The following is a 20,678-nucleotide window of genomic DNA, read 5'->3' as shown; positions in this document are numbered from 1 at the left end:
CCACCTGGATGCTATGAACTTGGGAGAAACAATTAAAAAATGAAATACGACATCCAGTCAAGACAAAACAAAATCTATAATTTTTCTTCATCATCATATCCACGAGGGATTGAAAATAGAATATCTTACAATAAAAGATTCTCATATCTTGTGAAAAAATTTAAAAGAGAGGTATGATCATAAAAAAAACAGTTATTCTTCTAAAGCTCGTTATGAGTGGATGCACTTGAGGTTACAAGATATCAAATCAGTAAGTGATTAAAACTCCGCATTATTTAAAATCAATTCAAAATTGTTATTATGCGGAGAGAAAATTACTGATGCTGATATGTTATAGAAGACATTTTCTACATTTCATGTCTCAAATATGCTCCTACAACAGCAATATCGAGAGAAATATTTTAAACAATATTCTAAATTAATTTCATCTCTTCTCGTGGCCGAACAAAATAACGAGTTATTGATGAAAAATCATGAATCTCGACCAACCGGAACAACACCATTCCCTGAAGTGAATGTTGTGAATTTTAATAATAATCGTGGTCGAGGTCGTGACCATGACCAAGGAAGAAATAATTATTATTTTCGTTGTGGCTGTTCTAATCATTTAAATTTCAAAAGAACCACACAAAATAATGATCACAAAGAAAAAGCTCCACAAGATAAAAGTTCAAAGAGTGTCGAAAATAAATACTTTCAATGCGGAATGACTGGGCATTGGTCACGTACCTGTCGTACGTTAAAACACTTAGTTGATCTCTATCAAGCCTCCTTGAAGGAAAAAGAGAAAAGTTTGAAAACAAATTTTGCATACTAGGATAATGATATATTTGACCCATTCTATATGAAAAATTTAGATGTGGCGGACTTCTTTGAATCTCCTGAAGAGAAGATTGGCACAGTTGGTGGCGCATCAAGTGTTTATTTTGACTTTGAGAATATCTAGACTTAATGTTGTTGTTTTCTTTTATCTATCTTCATGTTTTTTTAGTAACTTTTATATATTTTAAGTGTTGTTTTTCTTATTGTAATTATTTTCTTTTTAATGAAGAAATATTGATCACTTTCATATGTTGAGTGTTTAAAAAATGAGCAAAGAAGATCTATGTCTAGCAGACAGTGCAACTACACATACAATACTTACAAATAAAAAAGTACATTTCCAAATTGGCAATGCTGAAAGCAAAAGTAAACACAATATCAGGTTCTGCGAACTTGATCGAAGGTTTTGGAAAAGCAAATATTATTTTGCCTAGAGGAACAAAATTTACAATTGACAATGCATTGTTCTCTTATCAATCAAAGAGAAACCTTCTAAGTTTTAAAGATATACGTTGCAATGGTTATCATATTGAAACTGATAGTAAGAATAATGTGGAATATCTATATATCATGCCTACTGTCTTGAAAAACGTATATTGGAAGAGTTGTCTGTTTTATTTTCTGGATGAATTATCATGCGATGCTTGCTCTCAAGAAAAATTGATAATTAGACCATCACCAAAGTGGGGACTAAATCACCCCATTTTTAGAATGAATTCATGGTGATATATATGAACCTATTAACCCACCAAGTGGTCCATTTAGATATTTTATGGTAATAATAGATACATCCAATAGATCGTCACATGTATGCTTATTATCAATTCAAAATCTTGCATTTGCAAGATTACTTGCCTAAATAATTAAGTTAAGAGCAAAATTTTCTGATTATACAATTAAGACCATTCGTCATGATAATGCTAGTGAATTTACATCCCAAGCTTCTGATAATTATTGTATGTCAATTGGGATAAGTGTTGAATATCTTGTAGCTCATGTTCATACACAATGGTTTAGCAAAATCATTTATGAAACGTTTACAATTTATTGCAAGATCATTACTTATGAGAGCTAAGCTTCCTTCATCTGTTGAGGACATGTTATTTTGCATGCAGTATCACTTGTACGCATTAGGCCAGTAGCTTATCGTAAGTACTCACCATTACAATTAGCTTATGGTTATGAGCCAAATATTTTCCATATGAGAATTTTTGGATGTGCAGTATATGTTCCAATTGCTCTGCCACAACACACTAAGATTGGTCCTCAAAGGAGGTTAGGAATATATGTTGGATATGATTTCCCATCAATTATTAAATATCTTGAGCCCCTGATGGGTGATGTATCTACTGCACGATTTGATGATTGTCAAATGAGACAAAATTTCCAACATTAAGGGGGAGAAATTAAAAAATTGGAAAAAGAAATTACATGGAATGCATCGTTATTGTCTCATCTAGATCTCCATACAGATTAATGTGAACTTGAAGTTTAGAAAATAATTCATTTGAAAAATATAGCAAATCAATAACCAGACACATTTATAGATGCAAAGAAAGTAACTAAGTCACACATACCAGTTGCAAATGTTCCATAAAAAATTGATATCCCAATACAACAATTTGTCACTAATGAGTCTGAAATATGGCAGAAGCATGGTAGACCAGTGGGTTCCAATGATAAAAATCCTCGAAAACGAAAAATAATTAATAATGAAAAAGACTTGGTTGATGATGTAAATACCCATAAAAAAATCCTCGACATGACTAGTAAGGAAAGTGAAATACCTAAAGATAATAATGAGATTTCAATAAACTATATCATGACAGGAAATAGATGGAATCAAATTAATGTAAATATTAACAACATTTTTGCGTATAATGTTGCTCTTGATATTATATCTAAAAGTGAGGATCCTAAACCAAAATCTATTGAAAAATGTTGACATAGAAAAATTGGCTTCAATGGAAAGAAGCAATCGGGGTAGAATTAAACTCACTTTCAAAACGTCAAGTTTTGGACCTGTAGTCCGAACACCAAAAGGTGTTAAACCTGTGGAATAAAAATCGGTATTTGTGAAGAAAAGAAATGAAAATAGTGAGGTCACAAGATATAAAGGAAGACTAGTTGCACAAGGTTTTTCACAAAGACCTGGTATTGATTTTGGGGAGACGTATTCTCCGGTGGTGGATGCAATTACATTAAAATATTATTGGCTTGACTGTGTATAAAAGTCAGGATACACATCTTATAGATGCAGCCACAACATATTTATATAGATCTCTTGATAATGATATTTATATGAGAATCCCAGAAGGATTTAAGGTACCTGAAACATATACATCAAATTCCTGGGAATAGTATTCAATAAAATTACAGACACCATTGTATGGATTAAAACAATCAAGACGGATGTGGTACAATTACCGGAGTGGATATTCATTGAAAGAAGGATATCAATATAATCCAATATGTTCGTATGTTTTTATAAAGAAATCACAATTAGGATTTACTATTATAACTGTATATGTTGATGATTTGAATATAATTAGAACTCTTGAAGAGCTTTCAAAGGCAATAGAATATCTTAAGAAAGAATTTGAGATGAAAGATCTCGGAAAAACAAAATTTTGCCTTGGTTTGCAAATTGCGCATTTAGCAGGTATTTCATCAGTCAACTTATATAGGAAAAAATTGAAAAGATTTTATATGGACAAAGCACATCCATTTAGGGTTGGCAAAATTTTCCGCGGGATCGGGGCCCTCCCAGACGGGACAGAGAATCCCCGGTTTGACCGGGGATGGGGTCGAACCGGAGAATTTTTTCGGGGCTCCATACGGAGATAGGGCGGGGACGGGTATGGTATCCCCGCCTCGACCTTGACCCCAATTAATCCCCGACCTCGATTTTATATATTTATATTTTTAATATTTTATAAATATATATTTATAATATATAAAATAACTTATTTATATGTATGTTTATAATGTATACTATAGACTTATAATGTTGTGAGCCCAATATTGAATATATAAATTCTAAATTTAAGCCCAAAAGTGTGAAACCTGGATTTCTATTTTCCTTACTTAAGCAAGTGATAAAAGGAATTAACTAAGTGAAAGTTAAATTCTAAGTTAAGGGGAGGGAAATTTCTAAGTGTTAAGTAGATTTTCGTTGAATAATTTAAGTTGAGCTTTAATTGGTAAAATTGTAATGAAATTTGTATAATAAGTAGTTTGATGAGAAAGCTAGTGTGAAATGGTGAAGAAGGAATGGGGATTTGAAAAAGAAAAATATGGAAATTGAGTTTGGGAAATTTCGGCTAAGTATAGGGAAGTTATGTGAAATGCGTTATGGATGAAGAAAGGATTGAAGAACTGAGAAAAATATGGGAAATTATTTTGGGGAAAATCTGGAAAAAAATGTGTAGAAGTTGCACGGAGACAAACGACTCGCAGTAGCTAAGAGCGAGATCGTTGAGAGTGAGATCAGCGAGATCGTTGAAAGTGAGATCATTGAGATCGAGACCAGCGAGATTGGAGAAAAAATGGTAGAGAGCGAGATTGGATAGAAGATGGGAGAGAGCGAGACCAGCGAGAAAGTGGGAGAGAGCGAGAGTAGAAAGAGCGAGATTTTGAGCTAGAAAGTTGCAGAGAGCGAGATTTTGAGCGAGAAAGTGGGAGAGAGCGAGACCAGCGAGAAAGTGGGAGAGAGTGAGAGCAGCCTGTGCGTTAGCCACGCCTTGTCCGGTGCTGCATTCGAACGTCACGCCTATGCCTCGCCTATGCATCGAACGGCCGGGCAAGTGTATATGCATTGAATTTGGCTGCGTTCTTGTAGATTATACATTGGAGACCCTAGTTTGAATACAAACAAAGCTTGAAGACATAAGGGCAAACGTCAATTAAAATTTAGGTGTCCAATTAAGAGAAATTCTTAAACCCTAAGAAATTGTGTTGGATGTGTTTGGGAAGAACACATTGAACTAAGGTGAAGTCAGCTTACGTTGATAAAGGGAGGATTAAACATTTGGCCATGCAGCCAAGTAGGTGCTATCAATCCCATGAACAATTTGAATTCCTATAAATAAGGAGTTGGGATTTCATTTTCAAATCACACAAAAATCATAAATTTCTTAGAGAAAGTAGAGGGCAGTGAGGGTTCAGAGGAATGTGTCAATTTTAGACGAGGAGATCTTCCAATCTACTCGTGCGTTTGGAGTGATTCCAAAGCCATCTGAAATCTCTGAAAGTCTAGTTTTCAAGTAGGGCTACCAGAGGAAAAGACTCAAAGGAACTGGGCCGGAGGTTGAGAATAAGTTAGAAGGGTTAGACTGTCGGATTAGCCTGAACTAGTCTTGAAGATTTTGAGATTCCGGCCAAACCACGAGAAATTCTGAGCTGAAAGTTTAGGGTAAGATTCTTAAGACATTTTAAAATAAGTTTGTAGAAGTAAGTATTTCCAAATAAGGTTTGGAACTATAAGTAATCTAAGTTGTAAGTTGAATCTGGATTCTAGGGGTGAAAAAGGGACCCGAGGAGCTACTAGAGTGAAAAGTTCCTAAGAATTCGAGGTGAGTGGCTAAAATGTTTTTAAACTGTTTTGATTACAAACGTTTTACAGAAAACATGTTTGCGAAAATAATTCTCATGCCTACTAGTTTTATAAAGTGGTTTCCAAGCAAGATCTGAATTGTGTTGTGAACGCTTGCATATTGTTGAAAAACTATTTACATATGTTGATTTTATTCAGCATGCGTTATCATCTTTAAAGCCATGTTGTATATGTGTTATACTGTACATGCTTTAAAGAGAAAAGTTGTTTATAAATAGTTTTGGTAAAATGCAATGTCGAAGTACAAGGAGAAGGCCCACCCAACTAGATACTGAAGTACAAGGAGAAGGTATCTATTGGTATTGAAGTACATTTGAGAAGGTACCAAGCCAACGGGATACTGAAGTATAAGGAGAAAGTATCTGAGCAGTAGTACCTAATGTGGCCATAGGTGAATAAAGTCAGTGATTGAGTAAAAGGGTTCTCTCTAAAGACAGCTCAGTATCTACTCTGCCACTAAAGGACCAAAAGACTTGTAACCGTTTGCTAGGTGGTTACTGTTAATATTATACACATGTTACTATTGTTCATATAGGGACTAGGGTTTGTGGGTTTTGGGACTTGTAAATCTAATGTTGTAAATACTCTAAACATATTAAGTTTCTAAGTTAATAAATTGTGGGCCTATAGCCGTCCCATTGTATATAATTTGTATTTGGTATCAGATTTATTCTGCAAGAGTTTTTAGGCAGTAAGTGTCAGCCTAAGGGTTGATAACTGCTGCAGTCACGCCTTCTCTAAGCTAAGAGGGTAGTCTGGGCCGGGATGTGACAAAAAGTCAAACCCAAACTTAAAAAATTAAAAGAAAAAAAATGAGGAATCCCCACAGGGATCTAATAGGGGATTTTCCATGGGGAATTAGTAGGGGAATCCCCGTGGGAAAATGGGAATAGGGCCCTGCGAGGACCCCATTTCCCCGACGAGGAATCCCCGACCTCGTCCCCACCTTCAAATGGCGGGGATGGGGGCGGGGATGGGGTGAATTTCCCCTACGGGGCCGGGGACAGGGGATCCTCCCCCGCCCCACCCCGGCGCCATTGCCAACCCTACATCCATTATATATTCCAATGGAAGTTCGTTCATTAGATATAAAGAAATATATATTTTTACCTCGATAAGATAATGGAGAACTTCTTGGTCCTGAAGTACCATATCTTAGTGCAATTGGTGCACTTATGTATCATGCTAATAATACAAGACCAGATATTACATTTTCGTAAATTTATTAGCTAGATATAGTTCTTCTCCTACAAAAAGACACTGGAACAGAATTAAGCATATAGTCCGTTATCTCTGAAGAACAATCAATATAGGTTTTTTTTATTCAAATAAATCAATTTTTGATCTAATTGGTTATGCAGATTCTGGATATTTATCTAATCCACACAAAGCTAGATCTCAAACAGGTTATCTGTTCACGTGTGGAGGAACTGATATATCATGGCGATCAGTGAAACAAACTAAAATGGCCACTTCCTCAAATCATGCTGAAATTCTTGCAATTCACGAGGCTAGTCGAGAATGTGTATGGCTAAGGTCAATGACTCAGCATATTCGTGAAACATGGGACTTGTCTTCTAATAAAAACCTTCTAACAATACTATACGAAGACAATACAGCTTGCATAGCCCAAATCAAAGGAGGATATATTAAAAGAGATAGAACAAAGCGTATTTCACCGAAACTTTTCTACACTCTTGAAGGAAATGATGACATCACTGTACAACAAATTTGTTTGAAGGATAACCTGACAAACTTATTTACAAAGGCATTACCAACCGCAACTTTTGAAACATTGGTGCACAATATTGGAATGCGGTGACTTAGAGATCTTAAGTAATGTTTTCATGAGGGGGAGTAAATATATTGTATTTTTTAGGAGTATGTATTATATGAAATATATACACTTTTCCTTCACTAGGGTTTTTCCTAGTAAGGTTTTAACGAGACATATTTTATTTATATATATGGGCATCTAAGGGGAAGTATTATGAATATTATAATAGAAAATAGATGCTTATTGCTTAGTGTCCCAAAGGCCATATGTCATCATTCATGTTGTTCATGTGTCATGTAATTATTCATGCTTGGTGTCCATGTAAGTCCACATCCTACTTGTCACTTTACCTATAAATAGTTGCATTTGGTGGATCTTAAGAACACACCTACATTGGTGACAATTCTCCCAATTTCCATATTATCCAATTTCATGGTTTTGGTTATTTTATGTTTTAGTTATTTTATTTTATAGTTTTAATTTTTATTTATTTATTATTATTATATTATATTTTTCATATTCGTGTTCCTGTTGTGCTCCTCAATTTTCATAACACTATCGAAGTTTTTTAGCAAGATATGTTGTTCCTTCCAAATCGCCAGCTTAGAAGTTAGTATAATATAGAAGGATTTTCATAATTTCGCATATATGTATATATTTCTTTTTAAAAAAATTGAAATATAATAGATGTGCTTCTATTTATTATAGTACTTGAATATGGTAATGATAAATATAACGTATATAAGGAATTACAGAGAGTAGGGGTGTGCATAGATTGGGTTGAAATTTGGATTGGTTGGGTTGGCAACCCAAGATATCCAATCCAACCCAATTCAATCCAAATTTTAAGGATTAAATTGGGTTGAAAAATTCGGATTGGTTGGGTTGGCAACTCAAGATATCCAAATAACTCCAATCCAACCCAACCTAATCATTAAAATTTGGATTGAGTTGGGTTGGATTGTCGGTTATAACTTTTTTTTCTTTTTAATTAAAAACATGTAAATTTATCTACAACACAAGACTAATAACTAAAATCTCATTCAAATGTTAAATACCAAATATCTATAATATTTACTACAAGCTTTAAACAAAAACAAATATCATAACAATTTAAAAATATATATATTAAAAAGTCATAAATCAATCCAACTTTAAACAATATATATATATATATATATATATATATATATATATATATATAAATTCGAGTTAGGTTGGGTCAACTTAATTTTTTTTTTTATTCAATCCGCGACCCAACCAACCCCAAAAAAATAGAAAAAACTTAACTTAACTTAACAAAAATAAAAGTTATCTAACCCAATCTTTATATTTTAGGTTTGATAGTCCGAATTGTTTAAGTTGTCGAGTCAATTGAACTCCTTGAGGTAAATTTGTTGAAGAAAGAAAAATCATTTATAGTGTGAAAAATAGAAACTCATATTTAGTGAGATTATGGGCGGCCTAATTGAACCCTCTCAGACACTCGGAGAAAGAGAGCACCCTTGGGCTAGCACAATTCAATAAACAAAGCCAATTGCCTTTATCGAATTCGACTCAACTACCATTTTTCGGATATTGACTTAAGCTCGTAAAAGAGCTTTCAAAAACATTGTAAAATTTTGATAATGAGGAATATGAAAAAATTCAGAGTAAATAGACTTAGTTAATTAGTTTTTAAAATTAAAAGTCAAAAGTTAAATAATTATAAACAAGATTTTGGTTTAAAAGTTAAATAGTTATAAACAAGATTTTGGTTTCTTCGTTTTTCATTTTTTATAATTTTATTTTCTTTCAATTCCTTAATATTGTTCTTTATCTATCTTAAGTAAAAGAGTTGAATTCTAAGTCGAATTTCTGTTTTTTTAGTTCTCAAACCGTTTTTAAAAAACATTGATAAAGAGTTGATAATAAATTTAAAAATTTGAAGGTGAGATTGAAATTTATAGGCTTAATTTTTTAAGTAACAAAGACGAAATAACTATCCTATGGGGACCAAATAATTTTGCCAAATTGCATAGCAAAGTTTTGTCTTAAAAATCCCCCACAAGATTGAAAAAATTGTTGAACCAAAATCTTTCTTTTGAGAAATTATTCGAAGAAGCAATGAAATAAATCTTACAATTTGGAGAACATACAAAATTTCAAAAGAAGTGACTTAATTAAAAATTAAAAAAATATTTACATACATCTTTAACTACACTTATTTTTTTCAGCCCAACTTAGTGATTCAACTATTATGCTCTTAAAGGGTTTGGGCCATCAAATTCAAGTGGATGGAGTGAGTTATTATAGCAAAAGTGTATATTGGGGCTCCAATTATAATACTTAGGGGGTGTTTGACAACCAAGGAGAGTTGGGTTGAGTTGGTATTTTTTACCAACTCAATATTTGATAACCAACTTTAAATGTTGGTGGGGTTGAGTTGGTTATTTTACCAACTTACCCCAACTCTCCTCAATTCTCTCTCCCTCCAATGTTTTTAATGGTTCCACCCATCGATTCTTGATAGCGATTACCGCTACCACACTCCGACAACCACCTTGGTTAAGAAAAACTCTGACTTCCACATTTGCATGAAGACAAAGAACTCTGGGCTCCACCAACCACCTCTGAGGACAAACTAACTCCAACAACTACCTTCACATAAGCAACTTTGGCGACATACTCTACCTATCACCTTTGTGTGCCCAACTTCGGCGACCACTGATAAAAATAAAATAGTGGGTTTAATTAACCATCATTTTATCACTCTCACTCTCACCCGTTTTCCTACGCGTTTTGTTACTGTCCCAATTCCCTCAATTACTTTGTTGTTTCTCTCTCTCATGCTCTCTTCACATTTATTCCCCTTCTCTCATCTTCTCTTTTCTTTCATTGTTTGGTTCGTCTTTCTCATTTTCTCTCTTCTTTGTTTGTCTGGCTCGTATGAGCTTTATTTTCCTTTTTCTTTCTCAAGTCCTCCTTTTTCTTTTTTGATTTTCTTTCTATGGCTATTCTTTTACATCTAATTATTCTTCTTCTATTTCATTTTTTCGTAGATCTAAAAAATATTACATACGATATTCTATTATTGTTTCACTAAACAAAAGTTAAACGATATGTTTTAAACAACCTATCCCTTGATGTTTTCAAATATTACATAATTCTAATGAAATAGTGGAATTTAAAATTATGGATCAAGTTTTTTTTTAAAAAAAAAACAGATAGTTTGTACACTGATGCAACATAATAGTAGAACAACTATATATCAATATTTCTAAAATCATTTCACTGGTTTTAGAAAAAGGTAAATCCATATTCCACAAATTGGTCAAAAAAGATTATTAGTTGGTTTTATGATTTAAATTATAAAATTTTGATTTTTTTAAGATTAACATTCTTCTATCTAAAACAATGTCATTCATTTGATGGCATTAATCATTTCAGTTTTTTTTTATTATTTTTACGGTAATTAATGATTAAGTTGGGCTTTTGAATGGAATAATCACTTCTACTTGAGTGTTTAAAAAATTAAATTCAAAATATGTGTATAGTTGAAAATCAACAATAGAAGGAAAAAAAAAAGACAAAATCAATTTCATTTACATAAACAGCACCATATGCCCCAACTCAACTCTGCATCCAAACACAGACAATAATTGCTCAACTCAACTCTGTACACCAAGACAATATAACTCTCCAGATAATAATTACCAACTCACCTCAAGTCTCTGCTTTTATCACGCATCAAACGCCCCCTTAGTGTTTCTAATTATTATTAGAGAAATTGTAAGAAATGTCTAAAATGGGGAGGTGAATTTAAAATATGTCTAAATTTAGTTTGCAATGTAAAAATGTCTAATCGACTTTGAGGGGTATAATGTATTTACTTTGAGCTCGTTTGATAATATGTCCTACCCCTGTTTCCTATTTCCTATTTCTTGTTTCTTCTTTTTTTAGAACAAGAAATATGAATATGTTTGATAATTATTCTTGTTTCCTGTTTCTTAAAAAAAAAAAAGAAAGATACAGACACAGAAATTTGTTGGATAACTATTTTTTGTTTTTTGTTTTTTTCTCTTGTACTTTTTCTTTTTTTTTAATAATATAATATAAACAGAGAAGGCATGTCATACATGAAACCTCGAAAAAGATATTATAAAAAGTTTATGTCATCTAATACAAGTAAGTCCCATGAAAACTAAATATAATAACAAATTGTATCATATTCTTCACATGTTGTCCAAATCTGATCGACACTTTCATCTCTAACTAAGTCATTTATCTTAAATGATGTCAAGAAAAATTCAACTTAATTACATTATTATGTAAAAGTCATGGTTGTAAAATATTAAAGTTAAGCTAAATGAATGTCTTAGTCGGCAAAATTTATATATATTGTAAAAATCTACTCAAGTTTAGATATATTAAAATATTAAAATGAAGATAATATATAAATATACATATTGCAAAATTTAATAATCAAAAGTTGTAATATAAAAAAAATAGTATACACATTGAAAATTAAAGTAATATATAAATCTAAATATTGAAGAATTTTATAATTCAAAATTAAAATAAAATATAAATATATCAAAAAAAAATTTGTAAATAGCAAAATTATAAATAAAATATAAAAGATGGAAATAAATATAAACAATAATAATAAATAAAAGTACAGAGTTGAAATTTGAAATATAAAATAATTTAACATATATATTGAAAATCTAAATAATATATAAATATAAATATTGAAGAATTTTACAACTAAAATAAAATATAAATTTAGCAGATTTTTTTTGTAGATTAAAATTAATAAATAAAATATGAAAGATGGAAATAAATATAAAAGAAAACAAAACAAAATAAAAGTGTCCATCTTAGAACTTGAACACATGGAAGAAAATTGTGGACATGGAAAACTACCAATAGGCTAAGATTCCATTTTGTTAAAAAAAAAAAATTAATATAAGAAAGAAATGAAACAAGGAGAGATTACTTTTGTAGTTTATCAAAATTTACCCATATTTTATCAACGTTCCTCAAATTTTAGAAACAAGAAACGAGAGCGGTTACCAAATAATTCATTTCTTGAAAAATGAAAAACACAAAAACAGAAAACAGGAAACGAGAACGTTATCAAATGAGCTTTTTATTTTTAGATTTGCCTTCTAATCATCATAGTCATCACCTTCTTTGTAGGGGTTTCAAAAATTTATTTTTGATTGATTTTATTACTTATTCTAGTGTATTTTATATCTATTGTTTTGAAATCTTGGAAATAAATATCTTTTTAATTAGATAAAATATTTTTGTTGTATTTATGCCTAATTTTTAGATATGGTATGTTTGAGGGACTAGATCTTGTTCTACTTCTTTTCTAGATTTTTTTATCACTATTCAATCAATCAAAGGGAGATTCACATGGAGGGTCAAAAAGGCCAATGCGAAAATTTCATCTTCAACTTTTCTTCAATAGTGTCAATTATTTTAGAGAGCCTACAACTACATTGTCTATTCATGGTAAGAACAAGTAGTGGACATCTAAAGGTACAAAATATATGTATATTTATAGACAATGATACAAGTTTATGTTTTTTCTTCGAATGTTTGTAATTCTTGTCTGCCCCATACTATCTAATATGATATTAGAGTCCATAATAAAGCCCAAACATGAGGGGGCATGTTGAGAATCCCACATTGGAAAAATAAGGGGATTCACTCTTTATAGGATAGATGGATTACTCATAAGGTAATAAGGTTTAATAAACACTTATTCAGGGTAGAAATTATTATTTAATTTGATTCTTATTAGGTTTTATATTGTCACCATTAAATCTCCTCGTGGACATACCCCAATATTTGTGTTACAAATTTCCTTTTTAAAATTCAATTTTAGAAACTTACCAAAAAAATTTACATACCAAGTATTTGTGTTACAAATTTCCTTTTGAAAATTTCATTTTAGAAAAACAGTGCATTTTTTTTAGTTTCTATATTGTAGAGATTTGATTGAAATAATATATTTAATTTGTTTTAACTAATTTGGTTATTTTAAGCCGGTTTGATAACCATTTTGTTTTTTGTTTTTGAAAATTAAGTCTTAACACTACTTTCGCCTCCAAATTTTTTCTTATCTACTTTTCATCAATGGTTTAAAAAATCAAATCAAATTTTGAGAACAAAAAAATATAGCTTTCAAAAAATTGGCTAAGCATTCAACCATAAGATACAATTATTTGTAAATATACTTAATTTTCAAAAACAAAAAAACTAAATAGTTACCAAATAGAGCCTTAATTAGATTCTATCTTAAATACTTCATAGTTATAGGATTCCATTTTAAATATTTTATTGTAATTTGATTTTGTTAATCGATTAAAGAATAATATTTAGGAGAGGTAGATTGATCCTTTTAAAATTAGATAAATTAAAGAATTTAGACATTTAGACATTCTTTAAATGAAAAATAGGATTAAATATTTTCAAAAATATATTTTTAATTTAGACATTTGTCCTGTTATCCATTATTATTTCAAATCCTTTTTGTATTTACTATTTATTATCGTGTCTACTATTTTCTATTCATCATCACTCTTCTTTTTTTTATATTGTTTATTATTTACTATCTAAACTAAAATTAATTTGCGGAACTCAAACACAACTATTATAATCCACAATGATCTTTCTTCCAATTGATGATTCACAAATAATCTAACTTCTGACTGCACTAGAAAGTTGAACATAAAAGAAAAGGAAAAAAAAAAAAAACAAACTTCACATGTAGACAACATTAGCTAGCATCAATTAGCACAACACTAAAATGGAAAAAAAAAAATGTAATGTAAAGAAATGGAAGAATATCAGAAAACAGGACAACCATCGACAACAATACCTTTAGCGGTGGGACAACTAGCCAATTCACAATGCTCGCCATCAGATCCCCACCATGACAAGCTTCTATCCTCCATAGTCAAAGTGAAATACAGAAACACTCCCATGAAAGCCAATCCAGCATCCAACGCCGCCGACAGCACATAATTATACCTCTGCCACCATTCTTTCCGGTATCTGAAAATGAAGAAATTGAAGATTGTGCCAACGATAATCCAGCAATTGAAGTTCACAGCGGTGGCCGGCGGCATGATGGCGGTGGAGCCGAGAAGGACGGGGAGGTTAATGAGGGAAATCCACTTGTGATTAGGAAAAGCTTTTTGAAGAAGCCAAACCAAGAGAGGGCCAATTGCGCCGCCGATGAAGAACCAGTTAAGGGCGGCGTAGTTACCGAGAGAGCCAAAGATTCGTTTGGGGCCAACGAGACCCCAAATTACTGAAGCGTCGAAGAAAACTCGGTCACCCGGGCAGGTCCACGGGTTGTTGGGAGGGAGGAGTTGGTCTTGACAGATGTTTTCTATGGAAGTTAGAAGCCACCAGGCTACTCCCATGTTCACTGTTCCGGCTATGAGAGTTCCTACGCACTTGAGGGTTGAGAAACAGAGCATAAATCATATACCAGAATAATTTTGATAACAGAATTATAAAATATGGTCAAACTATATATTATACGTTATTTAACTATATGTAGTTGATGCAATTCCAACGAAAATTGTTAATAGGTGACAACTTTTAATTAATTACACAACGTATGATTCAAAGTATATAAATTAAATTACAACTTTACTCTTTTTTTTCCCTTCTCTTTTTTAGATTTGGTCCACTCTCAAGTGCGTATGTATTCTTCGCTATTAGTCTAACATGAAGTATTTTTCAATAAATAAATATAGATAGATAGATATATTAGGAAATTATTAAACACAAAAATAAAGTTAAGGATTTACTAGGTATTTATAAAAGTTATGAACCAAATAGATCCAAAATTAAAAATTATGAGATTTTATCAAACACAATTGAAAATAGATACAAGATTAAAAATTAAGAAAATTTATTAAACACAACTGAAAATTTAAAGACCTATTATCCTCACGGGGTACTTGAGTGTTGAATATAAGGTAAAAATTAATATGAAAATAATTTGGAGGAGAATTATAAAACATGGCTAAATATTACCTTTTTTAAAATTATTATTACAATAAATGGAGTAGGGATGATTCCAACTTCTAATCTTCATAAAAATAATATATGTCAATGATCTATTTGGTTAAATATTACTCGTGGACGTTTAACTAGTACTTGAGTTCCATTAATTCTTCCCACACTGTTTAGTGTTTCCAAGTATTTGTTAAAAAGAAGTAATTTGGTGACAATTTTTGTCGTAATTGAAAATTTTAAGACGCCAGAGGTAAAAAAATTAAAACAAAAAACACAGATTAATGACAAAAGTGAAAGTGTGTAACCATATAGATAATAAAATATACAATAGTATATGAGTTAGGTAATTTCCATTTTGCTCTTAATTAACATTTTCAAAGCTAATGAAGAGTTGAAATAATAATGCTCAGGGTAAAATTAAAACTGAAACCAGCCAAATCAGGCAACCAGGCAAACACATTTTATATAGTTTAGCTATAAAAAATTGAGAAAAATACGTCGTTGTGTTCAAGGGCAATAATCAATGAAAATGATTGAAGATGGAAATGTGGTTTACCTGAACGATGAACATGGAAATTGGGGGTATCTTCATGTAATGGCCGAGCTTGAAATCATTGAGAAATGAGACAGCCTGGGTCATGCTTATATATCCATAGGTCTTAAAGCAGACATTGGATATTGGTCTTCCTGGCAATATAATACCCATCAGGTACTCTGTGATAATGTTGAGCCCTGGGGACTGGCAGAGGAAGAAAAAGAAAATTCCTGTTATGTTCATCAAGCCAACATTTGATAAAGTAATATCTCATTTGATAATAATTTTATTTATAAGTTTTCGTCCTATTATGATCTTCATTTGGACTCTCAATCAAATTTTAACAATTAAATAAAACATTGGTAAAAAGTAGATTATAGAAAACGTATCACACACAAAGAATTAATGATTATAAGATTAATTTTCAAAAACCCAATAGAGATATCAAAAGACACCTAAGTCAAAAAGAGTAATCATATAATTGTTTTCTTGATAATATACATTTTATCTGTAATTCTAATATTAATTTACAAACACTATCATAAATAATTGAATTCCAAAATGCCAACTTTATTATCATGATCAATGACTATCATTTTAGATAACATAGAGAACCAAATGACATTGAAAGTAATGGTTAATATATTTTATAAATATTGTGAAGTCTCTGATTTTTCGAATGTGGATCTTTAACATATTCTTTCGAAATGATGTCTCTTTGTGAGCCAAATCTTAGTTTAGATTTTATGAACTCTAATACCATATTAGGATATTTGAAATTTCATTTCAAAATCAATTGACAATATCGATCTTATTCAATAAGGATGAAAGCTCAAAGTTGATGTACCTGATTTGTAGTCGCAGTTATGATACTGATCGGAAGGGTAAAAGTCAAAGCAAGAACAGCAGCAAAGATGAGTCCCCACCACGGCATTTGAATTTGATCTTTCATGAAAATGCACATTGCAAGAGACAAAATAATAGACAAAAGAAGAAGCAAGTGGAACCACCAGCCGGGTATATCCTTGTACTTCTTCATTAATTTTGTATGTATATCTTCTTTACCGCTATAAGAAGCTCGGAACTGTTGATATATCTCCCTGAAAAACGTTGTCGCTTAGTGCATGTTAACGTGTCTAGTATATATATTAATTATATAAATTTTAGATGTGACCTATCATCAATAAAATTGACTCATTAAACACTTGTTATAATTAAAACTTATCAAATACACCAATGAAATTAGGTTTAAAAATCTAGTAACTATTTATTAAAAAGTTTTTATTTTTGCAAATGAAGTACACTGCTGAACTTAAGTTTTAAAAACTACTAAATTTTAACTAAAAAGACTATTATGGAAAATGAAATTTATAAATACTATTTTCACTCATTATATCCTATCGATATTTTAAACATTCAAGTGAAGTTTTGAAAACTAAGGATTTGTTTGATTTAACTTTTTAAGTGTTTATATATGAAAAAAAATCACTTTAAAAAAAAGTTGAGTACTTGATAACCACTTAAAATAACATTTGAAAAAAAGAATGTGAAATAAGTTAGTTGAAAAAAATACTTAAATATAATCAACTTAAAAAAAAAAAACTTTTAGCATTAATATAAGTACTTTAATTATATAAGAAAATAAATAAATTTATATATAAAACACTTTTAAGAAGATGTAACCAAACATATAATATTTTTATTTCTAAATAGATTTTATAAAAAGTATTTAAATGAAAATGATTTTTTGAAAAAAATACTATCTAAGACCCGTCTCCTAACCATAGATTTTTCATTTTGAAAAGTTATATTTGTTTTTTTACCCATCTTTGTCTTGATTTTTCGGACTAATATTTGGATTTTTAGTCAAATATAAAAAGTAAAAACATGTTTTTTTAAAGACTCTTGTTTTAGTTTTAAAAACTATGTTTGGTTTTTGAAAATACCAATAAAAAATAGATAACAAAAAGTGGATAATGTTTTTAGATTAATTTTCAAAAATTAAAAAATAAAAATCAAATACTTACAGAATGTAACTTTAAAAAATAGTTTTTAAAACAACTTTTTGTTTTCAAGGTTAGCCAAAAATTAAAAACAAAATCATTATAAATGGAAGGGGAGAAAAAAAAACCAAACTTAATAGCTAAAGCGGAAGGATATTAGTTTACCAATTAGCACTCACTTTCCGTTGAACAGCGCAACATGAGAGAGGGTAGAAATGATAGCAGCAAACCCAATGCCATAGGAGAGTGAAAAAAATACACTGAGATTTATCCTCCCTTGCTTCTCGTATGCGTCCATATCGATCTCAAACTTCTCATTGACAATGGCAGAAACGTTATAAATCTGACCTTTGGCATCGTAAAGATGAGATGAAAAGATGGGGAAGTTTTTGGCATTGTAGAGATTGGCGTTCCAGTATGCAATTGGGAGCATAATATACATAACAACAATGTAGCCAACAGCAACATTGATGATGGCAAAGAAGGGGCTGATAAGAGGGCTGTAGAGGTAGGAGGCGATGACAGACCAGTCGAGAGAGAAGGAGCCGAGGCCGAGGCCGTGCATGCCAGACCCCAGTTGCTGGGCTGTGACTGAGCGTGGATAAATCCAGCAAACCCATGAGATGGTCGACAGAGTTGGGAATAGATAACCAGGGATTACGTACCATGAGAAGCTACATATAAGGGCAATCAAGAAAAATTTCCCTCTTGACATTCGACTTTCGTCTTTCTCGTGCATGGCTCTGTCAATCACGACACAATGACTAACTTTTAATCAATTTGTACTTCAAATTAACTAACACATTTGTATGTAGTTTTAATTTGATGCAAGTTTAATATATTGAATAATATAATATTAAGGTAAGAAACGTATGGCCAAACAAATACAAGTTTGGAGTACTTTATTGTTTAAAAGAACGTTCTTTAAAGTCTTTCAAGGGAACAAAAACGTTCGTGAACCTAATAAAAATTCAATTACTTTGTGTACATGCATTTATTTATTATATACAATTTATTTAAAATTGATCCCAGGGTATATAATTTGAATTTCCTTTTTAAAACACATCCGTTGAAGCTCTTTTGATGTTTCCTTTTATTAATAATAATAATAATAATAATGAGTTTCTTTACATAAATTTTTTGTCCAGTAAATATATATAAATATATATGCAAGTATGCACTACATTGAAATTATTTAAATGACAAACTAATTTAAATATTTTGATTCATTTTTCTATATTTAAAAATATTTATTTACCATCCACTTCAAGAACACCATACAAGAAAAACCAATCAAATGTTTCTTTTTTAGTTTACAATCCACTCCAAGTACACAAAACAGAAAAATCAACCAAATGTTTTGTTTTTTGAAAAAAGAAAAGAAAATTTCTTTTTACTTTTTTAATTAAGAAAAAGGAAAAATGCATTGCAACCCACGAAATTGTCCAATTATAATTTGATACGTAATAAATTCTTCTATTTTTTTAATATATATTTTTTTAGCAAGTGATGAGAGAGGTTACATAGAAAAAGACCAATTCCAAGTATTACTAAAAGAAAATTTTACTTTACTCAGAGGCATCTTAGGCTACACTATTTTTGGTATCAAATCTAATGATTCATTCAATCACAATTATTTTTTTTAATAAATATATTTTTGATGTAGTTAGAGCGCAATGAAAAAAATCATCTCTAGGGTTTGTTTTTAAATTTAGAAAAACAGATTATAGCATAACCATATTGAGATATTTCGAGATATTCCAGCCAAGTCAATGAGAAAACGAAATCATTTGTTTCAAACCTGAACAAAGAGACCTGCACAAGACTACTCGGCCACCACATTTCTGCAGGATCCACAACGTATTTCCTCAGTATACCCGCCCAACCATATCCCATAACCTACTCCAACATCAAATAAATAAATAAATAAATAATTAGCACCAAAATGAGTTGACTCATCCAATCACCAGAGTCGTAACTCGTAAGGGGCAAAAATGGTAAAGAAAATCCATCAAATAATACCTGCGTCGTAATAACCAGAATCCAACCAGCTAAGAACGAGATTTTCCGATGATAAAACGCCATCACAATATCCACAATTCCAATTGCATAAGCAGCTCCATTACCAAAAGCAGAACCAGCATTAGCAAAGATCGAAATCAACACATGTTCTTTTATATTAAACGGCCCTGGATTGAGCGAGAATTCTCGATCTCCAAATCCAGGGATCCGAAACGTCTTCGTAGGAAGGACGTTCGCCATGAACCGTCCGATCGGCAATGTAGCGACCTGAACGGAGATCATTGAAATGACGAGCGGTTCCGTTCGGTAGCCGAAGAAGGTGTTGAGAAAGGAAAGGATAATACAGGAAAGTAATCCGAGAAACCACATTCGAAAGGTCCAGACGGGAATGGAAGGATCGTCTTCATTGGAGACGGTGAGACGAACTTGTTCGATTGGGGAAATTTCGTCGTCGGCGATTGGTTTGCGAGTAGTACTGTCTGTTTCAGACTCGATTTCGAAAGAAGCCATGGCGGCGGAGGAGGAGAGTGAAGGGGGGAATTATTATTGTTTGGATCAGAGAGAGAGGAGTTTTGAAATGGCCGTGTGTTTATGGAATGTGGAAGGGAATCTGAATCTGTACAGAGTGAGAGAGAGAGAGAGAGAGATTGAAGGAAACCGTTACGTTGGTGGTTTGATTGAGTGAGTAAATAAATTGATATTTCCACGTCTGTAACTTATGGCAATTACGTAGCTGGCTGGGAATTTCACTTCTTAATTTGTTTATTTTGCGGCTTTTTTTGCTAATTTATATTCTTTCCTGAAATGGCTAAATCGCCAGCACGGATCAGTCTATTATATGTATAGTGATGACGATGCCAAGGCAGCCCATTA

General features: G+C 31.5%; 1 protein-coding gene across 1 annotated transcript; it reads right to left on the bottom strand.

The window, feature by feature from the left end:
• Nucleotides 1–13,866: 13,866 nt before the first annotated feature.
• Nucleotides 13,867–20,470, bottom strand: LOC120086956 (oligopeptide transporter 2-like). The gene is made up of 6 exons (XM_039043771.2): nucleotides 19,806–20,470; nucleotides 19,585–19,682; nucleotides 17,963–18,526; nucleotides 16,628–16,880; nucleotides 15,802–15,984; nucleotides 13,867–14,674 (listed from the first exon to the last, which is right to left on the bottom strand). Exons 1-6 carry the CDS (start codon nucleotides 20,313–20,315, stop codon nucleotides 14,060–14,062), a joined length of 2,223 nt encoding a protein of 740 aa, XP_038899699.2. The 5' UTR covers nucleotides 20,316–20,470; the 3' UTR covers nucleotides 13,867–14,059.
• Nucleotides 20,471–20,678: the final 208 nt, after the last annotated feature.

This window comes from Benincasa hispida, chromosome 9, assembly GCF_027475165.1.
Source record: "Benincasa hispida cultivar pf3 chromosome 9, pf3_genome.v1.1, whole genome shotgun sequence".
NCBI classification, from domain to species: Eukaryota; Viridiplantae; Streptophyta; class Magnoliopsida; order Cucurbitales; family Cucurbitaceae; genus Benincasa; species Benincasa hispida.
Note: the sequence above shows the minus strand (reverse complement) of the source record. Positions and strands in the feature narration are given on the sequence as shown.